The following is a 13,733-nucleotide window of genomic DNA, read 5'->3' as shown; positions in this document are numbered from 1 at the left end:
TTGTATTTGATCAGAAGCAGGTGTTGATTCCACTTGCTCAGTGATTCTATCATTGATCTCAACATTCAGTGGAACTGAAATAGGCATTTCCCTTTGTGTTTCCCAATTCCAAGCTAAGTTCTCATCAAAAATGACACTCCTAGACAATATTACTTTCTTGGAATGCAGGTCATACACTCTATACCCCTTCTCACATTTTCCATACCCAATGAAAATTCCCTTCGTTGCAGATTCCTCCAATTTGTGCCTTAGTTGACTAGGCACGTGATAGTAGCATATAGAGCCAAAGACCCTCAAGTGCTTGACTCCTGGCTTCCTGCCACTAAAGGCTTCAAAAGGTGTTACTTCATGAAGTGATCTGGTAGGACATCGATTAAGAATGTAGACTGCAGTTGTTACTGCTTCACCCCAGAAATTATATGGTAAATGCTTCTCATGTATCATAGCCTTTGCCATCTCAACAATTGTCCTATTCTTCCTCTCAGCCACTCCATTTTGCTGAGGGGAATAGGCAATTGTGAGTTGTCTTTCCAAACCAACATCTTCACAAAATTTCAAAAACTCAGTGGAGGTGTATTCTCCCCCTCTATCACTCCTCAACTTCTTGATTTTGAATCCACTTTGTAGTTCTACCATGGCCTTAAACTTCTTGAAGATACTGAAAACTTCAGATTTCAGATTCATCAGGTATACCCAGCACATCCTGGTGTAATCATCAATAAAGGTTAGGAAGTATTTGTTACCTCCTATAGTAGAGACTTGCATTGGTCCACATACATCAGTATGGATCAATTCTAGAGGTACAGTGGCTCTCCATGCTTTCTCCTTGTCAAATACCTCTCTGTGAGCTTTACCCATAGCACACCCTTCACAAACTTTGGATGTATCTTTTATCTCAGGTAGCCCATAAACCATTTCCTTTTGTTGTAGAGATTTTAGACTTTGGAAATTCAGATGCCCAAATCTCCTATGCCAGTTCCAAGTGGTCTCTTCAACAGTTGCTCTTCTAGCTACTTCATTTCCATATTCAAGTGTCATAGGGAAACACCTATTGCTGGTCATTTGCACCCTTGCCAAGAGGTTCTTAAAGGTTTTGTCATCAAAGATATCCACTAGATAATCCCCAAATATCAAGTAGTACCCATGTTCAACCATTTGGCCTACACTCAAGAGGTTTTCATCTAGTCCTGGCACTAGCATGACCTCCTTTATGAATCTTTTTCCGTATTTGGTGTCAATAACCAATGTTCCCTTTCCAACAGCTTGAACTAAGTCACCAGTACCCATCTTAACTTTGGCTGTCACATTTCTGTTCACTTCTATCAAGAGGGATTCATGGCCAGTCATATGATTGCTACATGCACTATCCACATACCATACACTAGAATTTTTCACCACAGAGGCTGAGTGACAAGCATAAAACATAGTTCCCTCTTCCTCTACTTCATTTGCATAATTTGCTGCAGGTACAATTTTGCTTCTGCAGTCCTTTGCCAAGTGACCAAATCTGTCACATTTATAGCACTTGGGTTTTCCCTTAAACCAACAGGTTCCATAATGTAGTTTGTTGCAGTGAACACAGGAAATCTTTGTTCCTTCACCTTGATTCTCCTTCTTTGGGACATTTGCAGATTTTACATCCATTTTCTTGCCTTTGTTCTTCCAATTGTTCTTGAATTTTGAGCTACCCCCATATGAGGAACTTGGTCCTTCTCTGGGATTGATACTCAAGGATGAAAAAGCCTTCTCTGAACCATAGTCAGCATGCCTTTGTAGTCTTTGCTCATGTGACTTCAAGGAACCCACAACTTCTTGCACACTAATTGTATCTGTGTCTTTGGTTTCCTCTATAAGTTCTGCAATCGAATCATAGCTCCTAGGTAGACTAATCAAAAGCTTTTGTACAATTCTTTGATCAAAAATCTCTTCCCCATATGACCTCATTTGATTCACAAGCTCAAACAGTTTAGATACATACCCAGATAAAGAATCATCATCCTTCATTCTAAGATGTTCAAATTCCCTCCTAAGCCCTTGCAATTTCACAGATCTTACTTTCTTATCACCAACAAATTCTGATTTTAGAATATCCCAAGCAGCTTTGGAGGTTACCTGTTGAGCTATGCGAGGAAAGATATCATCTGAGACTGCATTTTGAATCAGTCCTAGTGCTTTTGCATCTTTGGTGACGTTGTCCTTCAGTGCTAGTTTTTCAGCTGCTGTAAGCTCTTTCTCATCCTTCTCAGGTTCTTCATACCCTTTTTCAACTAGTCTCCAGAGATCCTGCGAGATGAAGATCGTACGCAGCTTGATCATCCAGAAATCATAGTTACTTCCATTGAAAATGGGAGCTCGTAGCTCACCACCTCCGGCTCCGGCCATCTGAGACTAAACCGTCAGAGATTGGGGTATTTCGTTGATTTCCCCTTTTCAGCTTCGCGATTTCACAACGCCCAGATTTAAATTCAAACCTGTGCTCTTGATACCATGTTGAAGTTTATGGATGGAGTGTTTAATTTCTGGGTTTAGTTTTGAAGTATGAAGAAGAAGAAAGAAAAACTGAAACTCTCTGTAAAAGAAAGGAAGGCTTGCTGTTTGTTTCTTTTTTTCTCTTTAATGGAATGCGGCTGCTCTGTTTCTTTCCAGAGCATAAAACCAACATTCCCTTTACATTCTTTTAAGTACTAAATCCAATCTTAGCCGTACATAGTAGGTCATCAATATGATGATGACACATGGCTATTACAAGGACATATGAGACCTTCAAAAGTAAAGAAAGGATCCAGAACCTAAACTTGTCTTATAAGACAATACAAAGACAATTAAGGAAATCTGAAAACAACTTAACTATCAACATTCTCTTGCATTTGGGATAATAGCCACCTTGCCATCTCTGGTGCAAGCCGGCCACGTCCCACCTGCTAACCCATCTCTTCCTCCTACGATCTCTCCACCTTCCCACCATGCCAAAGGCTCTATTGGCCTCCAAAAACAAAAGCAGTTAAAATTCAATCAGAAGACATAAAATTAAGTACAACCCAGTAAAGCCATCCAAAAACCAAAACAAAAATTATCCTAATTGTAGTTTTAGCACGCTAACCCAATTCAATTACATCAACTAATCAGAAAACACAAGATTACGATTAAGAACAACTCAGAAGTGCCATCCAAAAACAAAAACAAAAACAATGTAAAAAATCCATCTTTCAGTTTTAGCTCTTTCACCGCATTGAATCAAATGAAAAACAAAATTAAGAACAACTCGGAAGAGCCATCCAAAAACCAAACCAATTAACCAAAGAAACCCACTTATAGCTTTAACTTATTCAACCCAATGAATCAGATCAATCATCAAATTCCAAACAGAAAACAGAAAATTAAGAACAACCCAGAATTGCCACACGAACACAGCTATACACATTTGGTTGCCCTTTTATTCGATTTTTTCCCCACAATTTTTACTTTGTCTTTGCAGAATTCTTGGTTCCTCATCACTTCAACGTACAGTGATTCTGCATTGAAGGTCGGTCCATCGTGATCTCTCACTTTCACTCTCCTCGTTGTGAGTTGGGCCCACTGTATCGTGGGTCTCAGGAAATAGCTGCCCTCTCGACGGTAAGCTTTGCACTTTTTCAGGATTTGCGTGGGATTGGCGGTAACGGTAAGGTTTCTAAAAGAGGAAACTTTTTGAGCAACGACGATTTTGTGTAGAGTAATGTTATTCATACCATATATTTATATTATATTTTCATACCACTTTAGGTGGTATTTGTCACGTCATTTGAAAAACCCAAGGAAAGGAAGGAGAAAGACTTCTCGTATATCACAATCATCATTTAATTAACTAGTTTTTCTTAATTATTATTTTATTAAATAATAAACTAAATTTGAAAATCTGATTAATTCAAATGATGTAGTTGTCCACATCAAATGTCACCTAAGATGGTATGAAAATGTGTTACAAAGACATGGTATGAATAACATTACTTTATGTGTCACAACATTACAAAGAAGCGTACTTTTATATGTACTCACAACTGTAAACGAAAATAAATGCGGAGGAAAAAACCTGAACACGTGGAGCACAAGACTGTGCTAACCTTAATTCGATATATACCGACTTTTCTATATATCAATGTCTAGTTGACTTTTCAAATTACTAAGATCGTTATTTAAAAATTAAGTGACTATGAGATACAAGTCTTCATGACCTAACCTCGTTTAGGACATTATTTTCATATATACCTTAAATTCTACGAACTCATTCATTGTATATTATTACTACTATAAAATTATCTCTTCTTCAAATCTTATCACTTCCACTCCCTTCTTTCTCACTTGTCATTTTTTTTCTCTCCGAAAAACAATTCAACACCATATGTTGACTTAATCGTGACCGATTGAGAGAAAATAATCAAACACCAACAAAATTAACTTTTTAGGATACAACTCCAACACTCATCGGCTCCTTTTTGACATGGACAAGGATTGTCTGCCCTTTTATTTTCAGTGTCTTTCTGTAGTCACGGTTAAGTCACGTCAATATTTTTTATTTTATTTTATAGAGATAATAAGATAAAAATAAATAGTAATATAAAATATTGACGTGCCTTAATTATGACCAAACAAAATAAAAAAAGTATGAGATGATACCGAAAGTGGAAGGCAGACAATCCTTCTCCTTTTGACATTACAGAGAGTTCGACATCTCCCGCACCACGTGGCGATACGCCACGCTAAGGCGGTTTGAGAATCACGTGACTCGCAGTGGCCCCTTCGTCCCAAAAGTTATAATTTTCCCATGTGTATAAAGTTAAAAAAAAACATTTAATTTAATTTTAAAAAAAATAAAAAAATAACACCCTGTTTGTTGTCTGGCTAGAGAGAGAGAGAGAGAGATAGGAAAGGAGAGAGAGGGCACAAAAAATGGGTAAGGTAGTGGAAAGGAAGAAGAAGAAGAAAGGACGGCCCTCTCTTTTGGATCTTCAAAAACGGACTCTCAGAGAGCAGCAGGAGCAATTACAACACCAGCACCAGAAGCGAAAGCCCAATTCTGCCCCTCATTCCAACCCTAATTACAGGACTGCCCCTACAGAATCCGCCCACGCTGCCGTCCGGCGATCCACCCGCCGCAACCCTAACCCCGACGGCAATTCCAACGACGAGGACGAGGAAGAGGACGAAGACGACGCCGTTTCGGCCGGGAATCGCCGCGAGAAAAAACTCAAGCTCGTCCTCAAATTGCCCTTCGGCAATCAGAAACAGTCGGCCAATTCCGCGTCTCGGAACTCCCCCGGCGTTGGCTCCGAGTCCAACGCCGACGACGATGGCAAAGACAGAACCGACCGGAAGCGCAAGATCAATGCGATCGGCTATGGATCTGGACTCGCTCACCCTCAAAAGGTATTTCAATTTTGGGGCTTTGGGCAAAATGCCAGGATTTTCAATTGGTTTTTTTTCTTTTTTTTTTTTCGCGGGTTCGAAGCGCCAAAAAAAAACCCTCCTTTTTTTTCAGGTCTTTTTCTGTGGGTCTGGAAAACTATACGTTGACATTATTATTTCAAAATTCCTTGAATTTCGCACCTTTGAACTATGTTTTTGTCAGTGTTTTTTTTTACTAAAAATCTTTAATAAACAGGGTTGACCCGGTCGGTCTTTATTAATTTTCTGCAGATCTGCATAAATTTCCCAAAAAGTATTTAACTTTGATCATAATTGTCAGTGTTTTCTTAGATTTTGTTGCTTAAATTCATGTTTATTTACTAACCCTTAATAATGATTAGACTGTCATATCGATCTGCCAAAAGTTTAAATTTGCCTTTTGTCTTTTTTTCCAATCTTATAATTTTTATTTCACAGTTTTTGCAACTGTATTATTTGCCCTTTTGGGGTCCTTTGAATTCCTGGCTACTTTGCCTTTTCACACCCACAATGGAAAAATATAAATTTGCTGTTTTTGGGTTACTGACTTTAATATTTTTTTACTTTTGCAGGGTGAGAAGTCAATTCCTGCTACAAACCCACCAAGCAGCCTACGAGGTTTGATTTTTACTAAATTTAGTGGAAACAAATTTGATCTTTTTTTTTTGGATTTGGATTTGGAAGCTGTGTATTTGACAGCATTGAGGTTATAATCATGTGCAGGAGGGAGAACAACGTTGGACTCTGGACCCTCTACCCCTTTGCCTGATAAAAATTTGCTGCTGTTCGTTCTCGACAGGCTCCAAAAGTGTGTTTTTTGGGTTTTCTGGATTTGTGTTTTGCTTGCTTTGCTGCATTAGCTTCTAGAACATCACAGTTTGATGATGTTTGATTGTTTTTTTCTTTTTCAGGAAGGACGCGTACGGTGTGTTTTCTGAACCAGTGGACCCCAAAGAGGTTGGGTTATATAAATGGTGATGCATTAACTTCCAGGATTTGTGTAAAGATTTCTTTTTTTACACTGACTTTTTTTTTTCTTCTATGTTATGCAGCTTCCGGACTACCATGAAGTAATAGAGCACCCTATGGATTTCGGGACGGTGAAGAAGAAACTTACGAGTGGAATCTACTCCAGTTTGGAACAGTTTGAGGTCAGTTTACTCTGATTTCATCGTCTTTTTGTCCTCCTTGTTCTGTTTGAGATCCCGCGATGGTTTTGGTGTTATCTTGTACCGGTGTTTGATGTGTTCCGGCATGCTGTTTGAATGGGTTGATTATGAGATGTCCTCATTTGGAATGAGGTTTACTTGCAATTATTTTAATAGCATGTTACCCACCTTATCAAAGTCTGTCGGCCGAAAATTCGTCCTGTGTGTCCTATGAATGTTCATAAAAGGTTACCATGTTTGAGTATATAATCAAATGTTCAACACCCTGAAATTTGGGCCACCGACATGTTGCTTTGGTAGTTATTGACTGTATTATTCCCTCCCTGTTTAGTTTAAGCAATAACAGTTTACCATGTTTGAGTGCAATGGTTTGCTTGATGTTAACCTTGGATGTTTCAAAAATATGTTTTCCTTCAAAACCATTTTGTTTAATAACTTTTTGGCTGTCTTTTGGTACAGACTGTTGAATTTTACCATTTAGTATCTTCATGGAGTACTACGTGACAAATTGTGTCTTTGACTGCTGAAAATTAGCACTAGAATTTGGATTGTGCCATTGACGAAGGGATGATTATCTAAAATTTTCATTTTTGCTAGAACGTTGGCCTATCAGAGTTAAAATTTAATTTTATGAACTTGCAGGATGATATTTTCTTAATCTGCTCCAATGCGATGCAGTACAATGCCCCAGATACCATATATTTTCGACAGGTACAGTTTGGTCCAGCTCCTTTCTTACTTTGTTTGAGGTTATTTATTTGTTGACTGAACTTCGATGACTTCTTTCCAGGCACGCTCAATACATGAGCTTGCGAAAAAGAATTTTGAAAATTTGAGGCAAGATAGTGATGATAATGAACCAGGACCAAAGGTCGTAAGAAGAGGCAGACCACCAACAAAAAATTTGCCAAAGAAATTGGGCAGGCCTTCCTTGGACCGTGCTGGTTCAGAGGTCTCAGATGCCACTCATGCTACTGGGGCTGAAAACACCACATTGGATCTTAGAAAAGGATCTCTTCTTTCAGACAAGTCTGGTTTGGCGGGTTTGCGGAATAATGATGTTTATACTAATTGGTTGACGGATAACAAATTTGAGAGGAATGATGATGTCACAGGTTTGATTTGCTTTTATGTGCATCAATTCTGGTATTACTTGTCCATTTAATAGGCTTGGTGGATCTTTGATTAATATTGATATTAAATCTGCAATTTTTTCAGGTTCCACAAGGGGTAATTCGAAGCTTGGGAAAAAACAATTTGTGTTTGATGAGAACAGGCGTAATACATATAATCAATCTCATCCTTCAGTCAGTGGACGAGAGTCATCTGTATTGACTACATTTGATGGAGAAAGGAAACAGCTGATGGCTGTATGTATATAACTTTGTTCAATTATACTTGTGTCCGTGCCTGAATTTTGCCCCAAATTTGTATAAGGACTGCGTATATTGGTGTCTTAGATATATTTAGAGGTTACTTGTTTGCTAGTGGATGGTCATGACCCGTCTTGGGTGTTATTTTAATTGGACGAACCATAATAAAGGAAAAAGGATATTAGACTTATGATTAAACGATGCAGTAGGTTTGGACATGCTGCTTTCTGCCTTTTGGTGGATGAATTTGTATGTGCTATCTTTTGTGTGGAGTTTAATTTGTGTGGTCTGCTGACTTGTCTTTTATGTGAATCAGGTAGGACTTCACTCAGACTATGGTTATGCAAGGAGCCTGGCTCGATTTGCTGCAAATCTTGGAGCTGCAGCTTGGAACATTGCCGCAAAGAAGATCGAAAGGCCTTTGCCCCCTGGTGTTAAGTTCGGCCCAGGGTGGGTTGGAGAAAATGATGTTGCGTCACATAGGCCACTGTTATTAGCCTCAGCCTCACTAGGTCAGCCATCTTCATCAGAGCCCTTTCCCATTCGTCCAAATGCATCTTCTGCTGCAACATCTTGCTCTGTTGAGTCTAACGGAGATAAATTGTCAGAGAAGTTGTTGGGACATAACTCATCAAAGAAGCCATCGGGACATAACTCATCGGAGAAGTATGTGCCTTCTATTCCTTCAGCACTGGATGACAATACAAGCAGTTCTCTTCCTCTGTCTGCTGCTACCTTATCACCCCCCATTGTTGCTAATAAATCTCCTGAACCCCTCCCTGGAAAAGTAGAAACTGCTGTAGGATCAAACACTCGTACTGGGTTTAATATGCTGAGCAGCAATCCTGGTGTAATGAGGCCGAGGCCTCCATTTCAGATCCATCAGAATTCCGTATTCCAACCTGGGATCAACGGATTTAATGGCGCAAACGGATTAAACATTCCTGCTCAGATGAGAAAGCTAGTTGGAGCGGCAAGGCCCGGTGGTTTTAACTTCCAGTCGCCTCAAATGCTTGATGAGGTCTCTAGGACTAATGCTAACTTCCATTCAGCTACTTCAAACAGCTTAACTTCGGAAGAAACTAAACTCTCTGAAACTCCAGGTACGATAAACTCTTCCCCTTCATTACTAAGTCCAGTGAATGAGGCAATGGCAGCACGGACAACGGGGACTCATACCCGCCCATCTTGGCAAGGATTGTCGTAACAACAGAAACCCGATTCAGGGTTGTCACCCCAACAAAAATCCGATTCAGTTCCACCAGAGCTGAACCTCAGGTTTCAGTCCCCAGGGTCCCCTCCCAGTTCTAGCCGGGCTGATTCAGCGCAGCCGGGTATAGCATTACAGCTCCGATAATAATCCATTTTCTCCCCTTCCCATTTCCCATTCTCCTTCGATTAAGTTAACCAATAGAATGGTGGGTGATTCAGTTGCTCCTTCTAGTGACGAGACCACAGCCGGTCTCTCGACATCGAGCGCATCCCCACTCGACCGTAATGTAAAGGAGTAGATTGTTCTTGTACAGATTAATTAATGTATCCTTCCTAATGCTAATTGTTAGGGCCACAAGTAAAAAAAGGCTTCATTAGTGAGGTTAGAAAGAAACCATGATTTAGGTTTAGGGTGTTTGTCTGAAGATGTAGGATAATCTGTTTTTAACATTTATCTGAGAATCCTTGTTTAGTCCAAGGATTGTAATCACTCTATGGTTTCTGATGATGTAATGTTATTTCACACATTTGAAATATTTGTTATTAGTCTGAAGAAATAAAACTTTGCTTGAGATTGCATCAGGTGCATTTCTCTCGCCGTTAAAGAGTCTTCCTCCTCAATTCACTCATGATCGGGTTTATACCCTCTCCCTTTTCTGTCAGCGTAGATTACAGTAAAATATCGTTTATACTTAAAAACATTTTCTGCATGCATGAGATTATTCAATAATATGTGTTCATACGGCGTCCTGATTTGCAAGACGTGACTGGTTTATTACTTCTACATTAATGTCCTATCAAAAAGGATAACCGACACGACTTCTGACTTTTGAAAAACTAATGCAAGCGACTTTATGCAGTGCCCAAAATTTTCAACATTTCATGTCAAATTGCACGTCATTTTGCGGTGTGGGTTATATTAAGAGATTTTTTAGTGTTTTCGAAACGCTTGTTGATATATCACATGTAATTATACAAATGGAGGAGAGTTTTTTTTTTTCACTTATCCGTTCACTTGTATTATTGTACGTGAGATGTACGGTACCGGTCAATGTTCTGAGCACACTAAAAAATTTCTCATACTTATATATCAGTGTTACTCTCACGATGAAAAAACTCCTAATAGTACGTAGTTGTGCTTCATATCGGTTTGAAATCGAACATTTCGTCCAAACACTCTTGAATTTCGGTCAATGTTCGCCCCATTTGTAATTGTGAAAATGCCAGCGGTTAAGAGTAAATTGAACCCTAATTTAAGCTTGAAAAGATTCTTTCAACCCTGCAGGCGGTGCTCACATTGGTTGACTAGGAACTTAACAACAAAGTAATATTAGGTGTTTTTCATTACATTAAGGGTAACATAGACATATAACCAATAAAATAAGGATGGTTATTGCGAGCAAACACTTAAGAAGGAGAAATCAAATCTGAAACGTTTAATATAATAATAAATATTTTTAACTAACGACGCCAGCGCATTAATGTTAAATTAAAAATAAAATAGACACTCACCAAACGCTTGCAAACACATTCTCTTGTTTGATCGTGGCTCGTAGCCTTGTGAAATTGTCTTGTTATTCAAAAGTCGTTCACAGGTTTGACTTTTGGAAGCAATGGCAGTTTGACTTTTGTGAGAGGGAGAGGGGTATTGCTGTCTTTGTGCTCTCTTGTTCCAGGCAGGGACTTGGTCAACAATAGCATTGTGTTCAATACTACATTAATCACATTTGCCTCTCAATTTCTCAATCTAAGCTTGCAAGTAATGGTGTTATTCTTAGAAATGGATGACAAGTAGCTGTCTTGGAGGCTATGTCGAATCCCTTACATCTGTGCGTGAACGATTGCGAGTTGTTAATGCAGTGTGACTTCTCAAATGTATTATTATCACACATTTTTCAAACGCGTAGAAGACTTAATTTATAGTTTATGCTGGTGTAATTTTAACTCTTTTACATGATACTAAAGCCTAGCTCGAATAGAGTGGAATAGTATATTTCAATTTACCTATAATGGTAAAAGAAGGTAACAAATTCCGAAAAGTTTAGGAATTTTCACATAGGGTTATTATACAAAATGGTTCATGAGATTTGCATGATCAATAGGAATGGTCATTGAGATTGAAAATCAATAGAAATTGTCCCTGAGATTGAAAATCAATAGAAATTGTCCCTGAGATTGAAAATCAATAGAAATGGTTCCTGAGATTGTCCACCATCCATGATTTTGGTCATTCCGTTAAAAAGTCTTTGGGCAATTTTCAAAGCTTCATAACTCAATCGATTTTTAACCAAATTCGACCCATAATATATCAAAATAAAGATAAGAAAGTGTAGAACAAGATTATACCAGTTGGAAGCCCAGTAATTGCTGGAGATGGCCGGAAAATAGCCTGAAAAGTGACTGGTCCGCAGGAAAACTGGAAAGCTCGCCTGAAACTGGGTAAAATTGAAGCGTTCATAACTTCTTCAATACTCAACGAAATAGAGTGATTCAAAAATGAAAATCATACTTCTCTGTGAGACAAAGAGAGTGGCATCTTTCTTTACTGCTAACTCGCAGTGGTTTGGCCGGAAAACTGCTCGAAATTGGCTAACTCGAAAATGGTTAGCCATTTTCAAGCCGTTGTCCGACCAAACCACGGCGCGTTAGCCTTCGAAAAAGGTACCATTCTCTTCGTCTCGTCAATAAGTATTATTTTTGTTTTTGAATCACTCGATTTCGTTGAGTATTGAAGAAGTTATGAATGATTAAAGTTTACCCAGTTTCCGGCGAGTTTTCCAGTTTTCCCGCGGACCAGTCACCTTTCAGGCTATTTTCCGGCTATCTTCGGCAACCATTAGGCTTCAAAATGGTATAATCTTATTCTATACTTTCCTATCTTTATTTTGATATATTATGGGTTGAATTTGGTTAAAAAACGATTGAGTTACAAAACTTTGAAAATTGCCCAAATCATTTTTAACGGAAAGACCAAAATCATGGATGGTGGACAATCTCATGGACTATTTCTATTGATCATGCAAATCTCAAGCATCATTTTGTATAATAACCCCTTTCACATATAAGTCATTAACGACTTTATAGTTTAGAGAAAAACACTTCAACGTTGCTTTAGAAAAACACCTCAACGTTGCTTTAGAAAAACACTTCAACTTTATAGTCGAGAAAAACACTTCAACTTCACTTTAGAAAAACGCTTCCAACTTCGCTCTAGAAAAACAGCTTCTGGCTTCTCAATGAAGGAGGACACAAAAAGAATTTCATACACCAAAAATAAATTAGAGCATGACACACGGCAATTCTTCAAAAGTTTTTTTATTTTGTTTTTTTACCAACGATATTCTATACTAATTTATACTAAGAAAATATGAAAGAGTTTGAAACCATGACATAATGGGTTAAAGAGGAATCTCCAAGGCAGTCAACTACTTGTGATTCTTTAAAAGTTTTTATATAAAACTTAAAATTGTTTACATATTTTAATACCAAAGTTTAAGAATGAATAATGGACGCAAAATTAGAAATATTTTTACTCATCTTTTTTTTTTATTACTGTTGGATGATTTTAAATTTTGAGATCTACGTAGTGAATAGATACAAATCTTAAGATTTAAACTCATCCAATAACAATAAATATTATGATGAGTGTTACCAGCGCTCGAATATGGTGAGCAAAAATGCACCCCGCCAAATTTGGTATTCATTTATTAATAAGCTGGGAAGTTGGTAGGTGGTTCATTCATTACTTTTGGGGTTCACTCTCTTCAGTGGTTTGAAACTTCTAAGCCTAGGTGTCTAATAAGAAATAATAAAAAAGATTCTCTTAAGGTGAAATTCTTTAAGAATTTATTTGTCATCTCATAATTTAACGTTAATTTTCATGCTAACATTATAAATATTATGCTAAAAATATGAGACGACAAAGAATTCATAAAAAATCTCACTTTTAAAAAAATCTTCTTAATATTTCTCTGGACAAAAATCAGATTAGTTATTTCTTTCTAAGAAAATTTGTCAAGGTTTAATGGCTAACAAGATTTGGCTTCTTTGAATCAATTTAAATATTGCGTGACCAGTCAAATACTCCAATAGCTAGTGTTTGACCCAAATCTTATCACTTTTGGTTACCTGGAATTGTTGTGCTCCAATGAAACAACGCAACCTTTAATTTTCAGTACCAATACCACTACTGGGTTAAAATTAAACAAATACTATACACTTTCTTATACCATTTGTCACCTCACAAAGACGTTGTCAACTTGGTTGCAATGCGTCACCTATACATTCTCTTTTTCGTTCGACAACTTGAGGTGTTCTGTTGATGACCCCTTTGAAGGGTATTTTGACAGTGAAAAATTGATACACTTTTTAAAGCACCATGTAAGCATATGCAGCTCTCTAAACATAACGATAAATGCGACTCGTTTGGAAATGTTTTTATAAAAATAATACATGTATATGTTAGAAGGGTATTTTTACTACCACTTCAAATATTTCAAGATTATTTATCTTCTTCTTTCTCAAAGTCATTCTCATCCTCTATTGCAGAACAAACTTT

General features: G+C 37.8%; 1 protein-coding gene across 1 annotated transcript; it reads left to right on the top strand.

Annotated features, from left to right (window-relative positions):
• The first annotated feature begins 4,862 nt into the window (after nucleotides 1–4,862).
• Nucleotides 4,863–9,785, top strand: LOC137729166 (uncharacterized). The gene is made up of 9 exons (XM_068468014.1): nucleotides 4,863–5,403; nucleotides 5,994–6,039; nucleotides 6,145–6,229; nucleotides 6,333–6,378; nucleotides 6,474–6,572; nucleotides 7,233–7,301; nucleotides 7,381–7,705; nucleotides 7,809–7,960; nucleotides 8,280–9,785. The coding sequence occupies exons 1-9, from the start codon at nucleotides 4,927–4,929 to the stop codon at nucleotides 9,168–9,170; spliced, it is 2,190 nt and encodes a 729-aa protein (XP_068324115.1). The 5' UTR covers nucleotides 4,863–4,926; the 3' UTR covers nucleotides 9,171–9,785.
• The last annotated feature ends 3,948 nt before the right edge of the window (nucleotides 9,786–13,733 follow it).

The sequence above is a fragment of the Pyrus communis genome, chromosome 3, assembly GCF_963583255.1.
Source record: "Pyrus communis chromosome 3, drPyrComm1.1, whole genome shotgun sequence".
Classification (NCBI taxonomy): Eukaryota; Viridiplantae; Streptophyta; class Magnoliopsida; order Rosales; family Rosaceae; genus Pyrus; species Pyrus communis.
This window is presented reverse-complemented; position numbering and strand designations above follow the sequence as displayed.